Raw genomic sequence first — 13591 nt, 5'->3', positions numbered from 1 at the left:
GGGAGTAGAATCACCCAACGCTACGCTAGCAGGTACAGACTCATATCCTGAGTTGTGGCTCTTCCTAAATACTATCCTTCTGGAATGACTCCAGTAATAATGGAGTTAAGAATTGTTTGTTACAGGATTGTTCAAACCTGGAGATCAAAAGCTGAAGATACATAAATGACAAGCAGCAGATTGCAACACGGCTAAACCCCATTACTAAAATAACATTTTGTCAATCTTGTTAAGTATTTAATATGATGAGATTTATCACAAGTTTACTTATTTCTAGGTGTCTGGCACATACAACCCATACAAATTAATATTGATTTATATTCTGCTGCAAGTACAGGGCAATATCATAGCGGGTTGATGCCCGCGAGGCTTCGCTTTGAACTAGATCCATTTGGCATTGGTCAGATCGGACTTTCAGTGCCACAGACCTTCACTTAACAACTTTTGCTATTTAAAGAGTTTTTTTAATCCGCACGCAGTTGCTTTTCTTCATCTAAATGCGGCCACAAAAAAAAAGCAACTGTAGAGAGTTTGAAGGCAGAAGTGTTTTTAAATATCCTTCCCTTAAAAAAAAAATTCAATTTTTTAAAAAAAAAGACTTTGAATTGGCCTTGTTTGTCCAAAAAATGTTCAGTCATTTTTATTTATATCTGTTTTTAGGAAGGGTTGGTGACAACCAATATTGCCACCTCCTTGCTCGGCTTTCCATTGAAGTGTATGGAGAATATGGCAGCCGGTCACTAGACCCCTGTTCTCCTGATAGGTCCAGGTCCCGCCTCTGGGACTCTCACCTATCAGGTATTTGTGGCATACTCTGTGGAAATGTAATATGGGAATACCCCTTAAACAGCTCTCACCTGAAAAGTCAACCAGCTTTCTAAAATCCCAGGTGTCAAATCTGCCTAGTTATGTAGGGATATATCACTCCATAACTATGTAGACCAGCCATTCAAGAAACGGTGAAATCTCAGTGGGAGCTGCAGTATAAGGGTATGTCCACGTGGAATTTTTCACAGCGTCGCCACCCAGGATCTTTGCCGCATTTTTTGCCTGACAAAAAAACTCAGTGTGAACAAGACCTTACTCCTATCCCTTCCTCAAGGAAGCTTGGTGTAGGGCAGGTATTGAATTCTATATTCTATATCAGGGGTCAGCAACCTTCAGAACTCCAGCTGTGGTGAAACTACAACTCCCAGCATGCCCAGAAAGCAAAAGGCTTTATTATTTCAGCCAAAGGCTGTGAGGACATGCTGTGAATTGTAGCTTTACAACATCTGGGGTGCCAAAGGCTGCTGATCCCCATTCTATATATGGACTGCTTTTCTTGTCCCTATTCTAAGTAGGCTAAATAGTGTTTTTCAGGATTTTTTAAAAAATACCTGCTTTTCTTCCAGAAAAAATGTCACTCCTGTCCAGGGGGGATGTATCTAGTATTGCAGTTCAGTCCAATTCACTTTAATTGGGATTAGCTGCAATACCTGCAAAGCCCATGGGAAGGAGTGGCGCTGTTTCTGAAAGAAAAGCAAACTATTTTTTTTCTAATCCTTAACAACACATTAAAGAGGTTGTCCAGGATTATAAAAACATGGCTGATTTCTTCTAGAAACAGCGCCACACCTGTCCCCAAGTTGTGTGTGGTATTGCAACTTAGCCCCTTTCACTTCAATTGAGCAGAGTTGCAATACGAGACACAACTCATGGACAGGTGTGGTGCTGTTTTTGGAAGGAAGAAGCCATGTTTTTATTATCATGTATCCTTTAAATCAGTTTACCATGCCAAATTAAAAGTGACAGTAAATGGACGCAAAAAATATCTACGAACTGTATAAAAGAAGATAAAATCTCGGAGAAAGCTTGAGCAATCCGATCATCTGCATAACAGAGTAAACATGTAATATAGTTTTACATGGTGATACCATAATGTAAAGAAAAAATGCTGACATATAAACAGAAATGATAGAAATATTCAAATTTTATGCAGCATCCAAATTAAAAAAAGCTATTAAAAAGTAAAATATTGATAACTGATAATACATTTTCATTAGTCAATTTTAGTAACTAAGTAGAACTAAACAGAATTACAAGGATTACCTTGGGAGAACTGGTTGATGCTCTGGTTTCCCTTGTCCAAGTTGATAAGGAATCCATGAATGGGCCCTTGAGTAATTCGGATGCGGAGAGAGATGTGGGCACTGTCCCTGTCTTCTGCTTTAAGGACCTTGTTAGTGATCAAGAACCCCAAATGACCAGTGCTCAGAAGGCGTAGAGTTGGGGCCCCCTTATTTACCACAATCTGTGGAACCCCATTATCCACAGCTATAATGCGAATCTTCATCATCTGGGGCTGACGGGTCTCGTAGACAGTGTCAGGGAACACATAGAAGTCAGTGTGGGTTCCATCAGTCACAGTGAAGGAGAAGCTGTCCTCAGTGGACTCGGTACCACCATGTTTATAACTGATTAGGTTGTCATTGAGATCTTGCTTGGTGAAGGAGGTTACGGCTTTGCTACTATTAAATAGGATCTTTCCATGAACTGGGACCTGTGTGATGATGAATTTAAGCCGTTTATCAGGGGTATCTCTATCCTCCACTGTAAGCTCAAAGGGGGTGATCAACTTATTCTCACTCTCTCTCACTGCCAGTTCATGGATGGTCAGGACTGGCTTCTTATTATCAACATCAGTAATGGATATTCTAAATGTGCGGAAAACTGGGTTATAGCCATCAGTGACCTCAAATTCAAAGCTGTCCATCTTTATTTCATCATCGGATGTGTGTGTGTAATAGACTTTATTACCAGCTAACTGCAACTGGGTGAATGATGTGATGGGGACACCTGGCAGATCTGTGCACTCCAAATGTCCACGTACAGGAGCCCGTGTGATGGTGAAAACTAGATGTTCATCAGGGCTGTTGAGATCACTGGTGCTGAGCAAGTCAGTGGTAAGTGTTACCCTTCCTCCTTCTTTTAAAGATACCCCTTTACTAATCACATCTGGAAACACCATATCAATGCCTCCAACGGTCACATAAAAATATCTGTCTATAAGCGGATTAATGCCATCTGTAACATCAAATTTGAAGAGATCACGAATTCCCTCTTGGCCAAAGTGCTTGTACTGTATTAATTCCCAGTCTACCTCATCCTGAGTGAAGTTCATACCTATTGTAATGTTCTCAAGAGCACCATTTGGTCTTCTTCTTTGTAAGAGGCCCTGACCAGGCCCATAGCGTATAATATAAGTTAAAAACTTGTCTTCAGAGTCCAAATCTGTTGCTTTTAAGACTTTATTATTAATCAGTTTTGTTTCTTCAATTTCGATCTCAAGTCCATCATTAATGGTCATTCGAGGAGTTTCATCGTCCACCGGTATAATCATAATCAGAACAGTTTTGACCACTGAATGTTTCCCATCAGAAAGTTTTATCTCAAAGCTGTCTTCTTTGGTCTCGGAGTCATCATGTTCATAAAGGATGGTGGAACTTTCCGTGATGTCATCCAGGCTGAAGGTGTTTACTATTACGGTGCCATTAGTTAGCTGGTTCACTATATGTCCATGTTTTGGTGGCTTTGTGATGAAAAATATAAGGTCATCTGCTGGGATGTCTGCATCTGCTCCATTTAGTATGGGAATATCAATGACGAGACTCATTCCCTCAATGACAACAAACTCCCTCATAAAGATCTCTGGCTTTTCATCATTGGCAGGTATGATAACAATAGGGAAGAAATGTTTTTGGGAAAAGTTTATTCCATCAGAACAGTGGAAAGTAAGTCTATCTTCCACAGGTTCCACCCCTTTGTGGATGCTCTGAACATAATAAATATGTGCCAATCTAATATCTTTCAATGTAAATGCACTAATAGATGTCCCTGCTCTAGATTTTTCAGAACCTGGTGCTGGTGAAATGTTTTCAAGATATCCAGATGTAGGCTGGACAACAATAGTGCAGAGGATATCATCATTTGGAGTGTCCCTATCTCGAGCTTTTAAATAGAAGGGTGTGATCACATTTTTATCTCCTTCAATAACTGTAAATTGGTCACCCACTGTAACAATAGGAGGCTGGTTATCCAGTGGAAGTATGGTCACTTGAACACGAACGCCATTAACCCTATTCCCGCCAACAGTCCATTCTTCAGACATATCAGATAGTGTTAAATTGAAGGAGTCTTCTTTTTTCACCAATCCAATTTCCCCAGATGTGTGAGAATAAACAACAGCACCATCAATAATGTCCCTTTGAGAAAATCTTTCAGCGGGGAAGCCATTGACCAGAATTTCTCCAAGAACTGGTGGGTCTTCCACAATGAAGGTTAGCATGAGATCATCTGTATCTGCGTCAGTACCTTGAATAACATTTGATGTGATTTCAGCAGAGCTACCTTCTAAAACATCTAAGAAAGAGCCAATGGTTCCAGAAGGTAGCATAAGTCTAGGCACTTCATCGTCCACTAGTCGCACGTTGATTTTAATGATGATTGTAAGCACATGCACTCCATCACTAACATCAAGGGTACAAGAATCACTTGTAGACTCCTCACCACTGTGCATATAGCTTATCCTTCCATTTCGAATGTCCTCCAAGACAAAGGCCTCACCGACATCCATCACAAGATTGGAATAGAGAACCTGACCATGTCTCGGAGACTGTGTTAGGGTGAAAGTAATTTTGTCTTTGCCTGTGTCTGCATCTGTGGCGTCGAGTTCGGCTGGAGTAATAATGTGATTTCCACTTTCAAACACAGTAAATCCTGTATTAATAATACTTGGGGGCTTGTTGTCCACTGGCTCCAGAAAAATGGTAAAATCCCCTTCAGCTGTGTTCCCAGACATATCCTCTACAATATAGTGAAATTGCACTACACGTGGAGTAATTCCAAGCTCCAAGTCAGGTGGTTTGTAGGCAATTTTGTGATGGTTTATCTGGGCTTGTGTAAACTCTGAAACAACCTGGTCCGGGTTTTCAGTAAGGACAAGAAATCCCATCAGAACTGGGTTGTTTTCATCAGAGTCAGTTGGGGGAATAGTCACTGTGTATTTGAGATCCCGGTCATCAGAATCCAAGTCAGTGTATCGAAGGAATTTCCTCCTAAAGTGGGTTAGATGATATTCTTGTACCACCATCCTAAGGGTAGTGCCCTGGTATAATTCTGGAGGCAAGTCATCAATGGGACTAATTTTTACTACAAATGTGTGTTCACCAGACTGATTCGGAGGATCATTGTCATCTTGGACTCTAAAGACCAGTTGATCTATGACTGGGACAGTGCTGTGTGGTCCAATATGCTTGTAATATAATTTTCCATCTAATATGTCTTGTTGAGTCCACTGCTTTACTTCCTTTTCATAAAGATTTAGTCCAGGGATTAATTGCCACTCAGAAGGGTCTTGAGGTATCTCAGATTGACGCAACACAATTTGGCCAAGTATTGAGTACGGTAAGTCCAAATGAAAACGTATGGTAGAGTCTTCTGAGTCAATATCTGTTGCGCTCAATACAACTGGAGTCACAGGTGACAATTCTTTCTCTGAGATCATTAAACCTGTGTTAGCATTGACTATAGGAGGTTCATCGTCAGTTGGCACCACCGTTATTGGAAAGAGGAACTCAACTTCATGCTGTCCATCTGTCATGCGGAAGATGATGTTGTCGCTGTAAGTGTCACTACCATCATGTTGATAAATGACTCTGCCTTGGTCCAGGTCAGAGGCAGTAAATAATTTTGAGTTCTCAGGTAAACCGAGCAGGTACAGCTGCCCATGCCTAAGCCCATCTAGTACAGTCACTTTAACATCATCAAGATTGTCCTCATCACTGATTTGTAAATTCTGGCTGCTGGAGAGAGGACGTGATTGACCTTCAAACAGGAGCTGCCCAGTATTGTGTGTAACCACAGGGGCAAGTGTATTCATTGGTTTAACAACAATCATGAATGAGAAAGGTTCAGATACTGCTCCTTCAGTGTCCACCACCTCCAATTCCACTTCAAAGATGCGCTCAGTGTCGGAGTCCCCAGGTGGTGGTTTGTAAGCAATCCTGAGGTCCTGCAGATCCCTCTGATAGAAGGAGGTGATGGGCAAGTTCCTATCATCTGTACTCACAATTTGTCCCTGTCCTGGACCAAAGAAAGAAGTAATATTAAATATAAGATCCCCAGGGTGAGATTCCAAGTCCTCTGCAGCCAACATGTCAGGAGTGATGGCTGTCATGACAAACTGATCCACCTCCATCATCATCATTGCTATGAAACTAGGTTTAGGCTGGGTATTCTCCAAACCTTCTTTAATCCGAACCAGGACTTGGAAATGTTCCTGTTTGAGTAAATTCCCAACTTTATCATGCAGCTCCACCAACATTGGGATATAGTCCTTGTTGGGTGACTGTGTGGAAGCTGTGTGTTGGTAGCGGACCCCCTGCTGTAAAAACTCCCCACAATCCACCATATGCCCAGCACTGTGTAGCACCCTTCCATACCTTGGCAATCCAGCGAGTCCCACCAGGGGTGTGATCCTGCACACTTCAAATGTCCTATCATAGGTAAACTCCAGCACCTTCTTATCTATGGGGTTACTGGTGCCCAGCAGCTTGTCCACAGTCAGTGGCATGTTCCTGGTGACCACTTCCAGCTGGGTGAAGAGCACCTCCACCTCTATCATGAAGGGTATGATCACAGTGCTGGTCTGGGTATCATAACGGAGCTGTAGCTTCACTCTGTCCTTGGAAGGACTGCGGGCTCCCAGGTGAGAGTACTTCACTTCCCGAGCTCCAAACTCGCATGGGAACCTGTTAGGAGAGAGGTGTCCGGGACCCTGGGAGAGGGGGTCATTGCTGAGGAGACTAATGTGACACTTGTCTCCAGGCTGCACTTGTATCACCAGGTCTAGGACAGGGTCCAGGTAGACAGATCTCCCGAAGGGCACCCTGATCCCATTGTTGGCCACCAGGATCTCCTCTTCCAAAGGTCCATAAGTCAAGGGGGCCCCCTCCAGCACTGCCCTCTGTGCCCATGTGTCTCCGGTCAGCAGCAGTAGCCCCAGGACTAGCACCCTGTGCGTGCTCTCCAGGACACGGAGCATGGTGTCTGTCGCAGGAAGTTGCAGCGTCTTGGACTCCTTCACTTGAGTTGCGGGGTCATTAGCAGTGGTCGCAGGCAGTGTGTGTGAGAGCTGCCTCCCCTGAGCCTGCACACCGGGCTTCTCGCTGTGAGGCGGGGGTGTCCCAGTGTAACAAGTGGGAGGAGACTTCAGAGTCCTGGAGAAAGCAATTGGTGCAGCAGCCTGCAGGGAAGTAGTGAATGAGCGGAGCAGCTGTCCGTCATGTCAGCAGGTGACCTGCCGGGGAGAGGGTCAAGGAGGACGGGGTGCTGTGCGGTCACCCTGCCGGGGAGAAGGGCCAGGAGGACCGGGCGCTGTGCGGTCACTCTGCCGGGGAGAGGGTCCAGGAGGACGGGGTACTGTGCGGTCACCCTGCCGAGGAGAAGGGCCAGGAGGACGGGGCGCTGTGCGGTCACTCTGCCGGGGAGAGGGTCCAGGAGGACGGGGCGCTGTGCGGTCACCCTGCCGGGGAGAGGGTCCAGGAGGACGGGGCTATACAGGACTGCGCTGTCCATAGATCAGTCCTATAGAAGTTCACATACTTGCTGGGACATGTAGTCCTCCACACCCTATAAATCAGCGCTTTGATTTCTCCATACAGTGACCGCTCTAATCTATCCTATGAACTAGATGGTCCTGCACTATTATATAAATGCATCTCATTATTAACTCCTTAACGCCCGTTTGGTTTTTCATTTTTGTTTCCTCCTGGCATTCCACAGCTTTTTAACTTTTCTGACACTTTGCGTGACAAATTGCATTTTTTTAATGGCAGCATTTGATGTACCATATAATGTAATTTGAAAATGTAAAGAAAATTTTTGGAGGGGTGGCATAGAAAACAAAAAGCCAGCCTTAAATTGGTGGCGTAACTCGGTCTGTATTTTTATTAATAGGAAAAATACTCTGGCAGACTATGTTATTCTGACTGGCAGAGAGTAACAGAAACCTGGTAGACCCGAATGCCAGTGTGACGTGAATACAGATTTTATTGCGTTAAGTAGGATGTACATAGCCATTCTGTAGGGATTTATAATACGGCGCCCATGTCCTACTATAGGTCCATACTGTACCGCTGTATTCCTTTTGTTTTTTTTTATTTTTATGGAAACACATAAATGGAAACGCTGTCGTTTTGCGAATACAGCAGGAAAAAATGCGATATAACAACATGTGAATACACCCTGACAAAGTTGTCCTGTAATGCCCATTTCTCAATGATCTGGGTCTTCTACATGAGTAAGGCTGGGTTCACATGAGCATGTTCGGCCCGTAAAGGACGGAACGTATTTCGGCCGCAATTCCCAGACTGAACACACTGCAGGGAGCCGGGCTCCTAGCATCATAGTTATGTACGACGCTAGGAGTCCCTGCTTCGCTGCCGGACAACTGTCCCGTACTGTAATCATGTTTTCAGTACGGGACAGTAGTTCCACGGAGAGGCAGGGACTCCTAGCGTCGTACATAACTATGATGCTAGGAGCCCGGCTCCCTGCAGTGTGTTCGGTCTGGGAGTTGCGGCCGAAATACGTCCTGTCCTTTACGGACCGAACATGCTTGTGTGAATCCAGCCTAACAAGTGCTGGGCGAGAAAATGAAATGGCTAAGGGTGTAGCGCCCATAGAGGTTGTCACACAGACGATAAATGGCTAATGAATAGTAGTATGCCACTCTCACCCCACATTCAATTATATTCGCTAGAATTGAGGCACGGGAAACCATAGAAGTTAGGACCTGTTCACATCAGCGTTCTGGTTCCGTTCACCGACCCAATGAATGGAAAGCCGGATGAAAACTATCGCTTCCGTTTGCATTATCCTTGATTTCAATGGTGATGCTTCCGTTTCAGTTTGTTTCTGTTCCGTTCCGTAAAGTTTCAGTTTTTCCACAGAAACATAAGTGCTGTCGACTACGCTATTGTTTCCATGAAAAAAACCTGAAACTTTACAGAACAGAAATACACTGAAACGGAAGCATCGGTTCCTCTGACGGAAAGTTTGAACGGAACCCGAACGCTGATGTGAACAGGCCCTTATTAATAGTTTACCAGTTACTAATAAGACCAATTCAGGGTGAAAAATACAGAGTAGCCGTAATAATAACAACCGTAATAATGGGCTGGTGTAAAGTCCAATTCTATAATACTGGCTGTAGAGCAAAAAGCTTGTTGTATGATCCCAACCTTGTAACTATGTGGCACTGATATCTGTCTGACACAGATGGGTAGTTACAGGCAGGTGGGCATGTGAGCCGTATGTCCCTCCTGTCATTGGTTGTGAACACTGATTCACCCTCGCCACAGAAGTATGTCCATCCATAACACAGAGCCTTCTATGCCTTGGCATTTATACAAATGGAACAAAAAAAAAAATTGTAAAGAAAAACAATCTAATCTCCTAAAGTGAAGCTCGCAGAGCATTGGGCTGATATGACGATGATGACTGAAAGCTGTAATGTGAGCAGTTTCTATCAGCGGGAGTAGAGTAGAGTACAGTCATAAAGTAGATATAAGAGTGAAAAAGATCAAGAAATGTCCCAAAATATCTGTACATCCAATACCATAGGGGCAGACCATGAGACTACCGGGGGGTTCTTGGAAAGTGAGGGCCAGGGTTTGGTTAGACCCATCCTGTGCTATTGGGTGACTAGAAGCTTAATAGGACTCCCCTCGCCACAGGAACTCTATTGTTAGTAAGGAAGGGAATGGGGAATTGGCCCAAGGGTCATAACGAGGGTGTTGATGGGAGAAAAATGTATTTGCCATAATAATGGGAGAACCATTTTGATCTTTTTTTATGGGACCCCTCTCTTCTATGGACATCCAATAAATGAATAGGAAAACAATGTCTACATTAAATTATTTAAGTCAAATCTATTATAAATTAAAAAAATGTAAACGTACTCTATGAACCACTCCGTAAGGGGACATCAAACATGCTGCCCCATATGCAGGCATCATGTTCTAGAGCACTAGGAGCTGAGCAGATAAATATATAGTTTTGTTGGAAAAGGTTCAGAATAACTTGTAATTTATCAATTTATAATCCTGCTCACTGGAATACATGCCCGATGTGACCGGTTCACTTTAAAGGGGCAGTCCACATTTCTCTAAAGAATTTTACAAAAATGTTACTAGTTTGTACTATACCGATTCAGGAGATCCTGTCCATGGATATGCTATATGTATGTACAATCCTGAGGGGAACCTTGGTAGTTCCCTGCATATTAGTTCTGCATGTGGCATTCAGTGAAATGAACCTTAGAAAAGCAGCACAGTTGGAAACTTCAAGGACTACTGTAAGTATTAGGCCCTGTTCACATAGAGTTTATTCCTTCCATCGGAGCTGTACGTCTGGACTACGATGTATAACTCCTACAAAAGGTGGCGACGTATACACGCTGCCCCAACCCCCCGACCAGAGCGCTACCTGAAGCGTTGTGCCTGTGTAAGCTCCTGGTGTCACGGTCCATATATGAACAGTGATTTCAGTCGTTTTCAAGTCCCCGGCCAAAGCATCGGTGGCCAGGGTCCGGGACTGGCGAAGCCCCTGATGTCACTATCCATATGATGTCCGGTGTTTCTTCCGTCCCAGAGTCCCCAGCCAGAGTGCTTTCGCTGCTGTGGACGGGAATCCGTAGTTGAAATCTCCTGACCTTATTATTGTCCATATAAGCAGGTTTTTTTTGCGGGATCCCTCAGGATGGAAAAGCATAGTCTACTATGCTATACCATCCATCACAAAAAAAGTATACCGAGGTCAGGCTAATGGAAACCTATGGACACGTTTAGCGTTTTTCCCGAAGTATATGCTACACGTAGGGCCTTACTTGAGGTAGTGGGGGAGGGGAGAGATTTCATTCAATCTAAATTTTCAGTTTTAAGCAATAAACCATAATTAATACACCAAAGATGGAGCTGATTTATATTGAATATTTACAGTTCAATGTGGAACGTTATATTCTGGTGTGTTCTGCTGAGTATCTCTGTATCCTAAATATAGGCAAGTTCTTCATCTTTCTCTAGAGCCATAATCCCCCTCTGCGCAGTCTGTTTTTGGAAATTGCCATACATGCCTGTCATGTTATCCATAATTAAAATTAATTCAGGAACCATGTCCTCAGTTGCTCTTGGCCAGTGCGCATAGATTTAGTTCATGACCACCAATATTTTGGTATGTTAGTGCTTTACCTACAGTATTCATTGACTGTTTTAGCCATTTCTTGACAAAGATGATGGAAAAACAAGGCAGAATTTTAGGATTATAACCAGCAAAGCAGAACAATCTAGTACAATGCTGATCAATCAAAGTGATCATTTTGAGTCAACAATAAAAGGGCACTAAGCAATGCAGAATTAATGGAATGCCATAGGACATCTGAAAGATGCCCTAATCAAAAAGGACCTACTATGACAGGGTTCTTAAAGGGTTCTTAAAGTGTAACTAAACTTTTTTCAAAAACTTTTTACATGTCATAGTGACATGTTAGAAGTTTTAAAAGTGGGGGTACAAGCTCTGCGCTGTGCTGCTTCGTTTCTGCGATCGGTGGTGGTCTCTGCTCGGTTACCAAAGATATGTACAAGTATGTACAGTTACCAAAGTAATTACAGATAAAATAATATTTGATTTATGCTGCTGACCGGATACACCGGTTGTTTCACAACAGTCCCACACTTTGTTGGCAGAACTGTGAGGAGATACGGTAAATGCACTAGCACATATTTTTTGCCATTGCCCCATTGTACGATACATCAGGGACCTAACCAAGGAGTGTACAACTGGTCTGATCTGGCACAGGCTGCAAATTTGGACCACATCTCTTACTGAAAACTGTCGGGCAAGAGAAAAAGATGCGAAAAATGACGGCATAATGCTTTATAAATATCAAAGGGGAGAGAATAGACATGGACCGCACATCCACTGTATACTATGATCAATTGCGGCTAGGCAAAATATTTAAATATGAACGAGAGGTTCTTTGTAACAGAGTCTATCCCCTCTGTTGTTTTGTTTTACTTGGTACCAGCACTCCACACTTTTGGCCCAGCTGATTTTAATTTATGAATGACCTCATAAGTGTTCCTGCTCCTGCTTGTACTCTCAGTTGGCCACTGGGGGCGCATGGTAAGGTGAGCTCATTCCATCAGTTCACTACTTGTGCTACTGTTTGGTGGTGTCTGTTACTGTGGTGCTGCACTTGTGGGGCGACGTGGCCCAGAGCCAGGGAGGCTTGGCTTGGCCCGATGGCATGGGTGCTTTTGGGCCTCCGGGTCGCTCCCTCTGCTGGAGCGGTGTGGCGGTGGCCCCCACGCGGTGGTGCAACCGATAGAGTAGGGACCCACTTTTAGAGGTCGCCGTGAAGTGGCAAGTGGGCTTTCATACAATTTGATCAAAATGTTACAAAGAACCTCTCGTTCATATTTAAATATTTTGCCTAGCCGCAATTGATCATAGTATACAGTGGATGTGCGGTCCATGTCTATTCCCTCCCCTTTGATATTCTTTATAAATATGATGGATATGTTTGGGCAATTTTCAAGTCCATATGTACAACTAAAACTGACCGTTTTTATAAATATGCTTTGATATATGTGTAAATAGAAAAGTGTGAGTATTGTATATACAGCATATTTTAAGCTTGGTTAACACTGAGATGAGGTCCTGACAGTAAAGACCCAATGCTCTTCCCATTAAAGTGGCAGGTTTCCCCCTCTGGGCCGTTTTAATGACCCTTGAACCAATTCCTCAGCCCTTGTTTGCTAACAATGCAGTTCTCTGGGGATGGGTGTCTTGCACAGGTTCCCTTCCGGTGCCACACAGTAGCCAATGGGATATGCCGTTTAGGGCTGAGGCCCTTCTTCAAGAGCCACATAGCAGCTGCATGAGCTGCCTGTATGATATGTATGCTCTTGTATGTGACCGAAAAGTAAACCAATTTTTGCATACAAAAATGCACTAAAACTACCAGTACAGATTCAGACGTTAAAATTGTCCCCAGAACATCTTCCTACTGAAAATAACAAGTAGTACAGTATTTCAAAAACAGCCACTGAAGTCAATGGGGACAAATTTTCTGCAAAATGCCAGCGTTAGACCCTAGAGCAACCAAACGAAAGGAAGTAGGGGGCCCCAAATGTACAGTGTATTACCACGCTGTGAATGGGGGTTCATCATTTCCCACTGTTGCACACGTAACATCTGGCTAATGCTGTATTTTATATAGAAAATACAGCCGGAATTCACGAAAAACATCCTATAGGCAATCCTGGCCTTATAGGGGTTTTTAAAGAGTACCTCCAATTATATTGACATTATAAAAAAACCAGTTATAGGGCAGGAGTTGTCACGTTGCACACACTTGGGTGCACAGTCTAAGGATCTATTTGTCACTTGGGAAGACTGTGCTCTGTAGTGCCACCTAAAGGCAGGAATGTTACATCCCATCGACAAGTGCTGAAATCCTGGAAATATGCCCCTAATTTATTTGCAC

General features: G+C 43.5%; 1 protein-coding gene across 1 annotated transcript in view; it reads right to left on the bottom strand.

The window, feature by feature from the left end:
- Positions 1-13591, bottom strand: part of FREM2 (FRAS1 related extracellular matrix 2) — a 347973-nt gene that overhangs the window by 160103 nt on the left and 174279 nt on the right. The window contains exons 4-5 of the mRNA XM_075851054.1: positions 7384-7564; positions 2092-7285 (exon numbers count right to left, since the gene is read on the bottom strand). Of these exons, the coding sequence (XP_075707169.1) occupies positions 2092-7285; positions 7384-7564 (5375 nt within the window). The remainder of the gene's footprint in view (positions 1-2091; positions 7286-7383; positions 7565-13591) is intronic.

Source organism: Rhinoderma darwinii, chromosome 2, assembly GCF_050947455.1.
Source record: "Rhinoderma darwinii isolate aRhiDar2 chromosome 2, aRhiDar2.hap1, whole genome shotgun sequence".
NCBI lineage: Eukaryota > Metazoa > Chordata > Amphibia > Anura > Rhinodermatidae > Rhinoderma > Rhinoderma darwinii.
The sequence above is the reverse complement of the archived record's forward strand: the minus strand, read 5'-3'. Positions and strand labels throughout refer to the sequence as shown.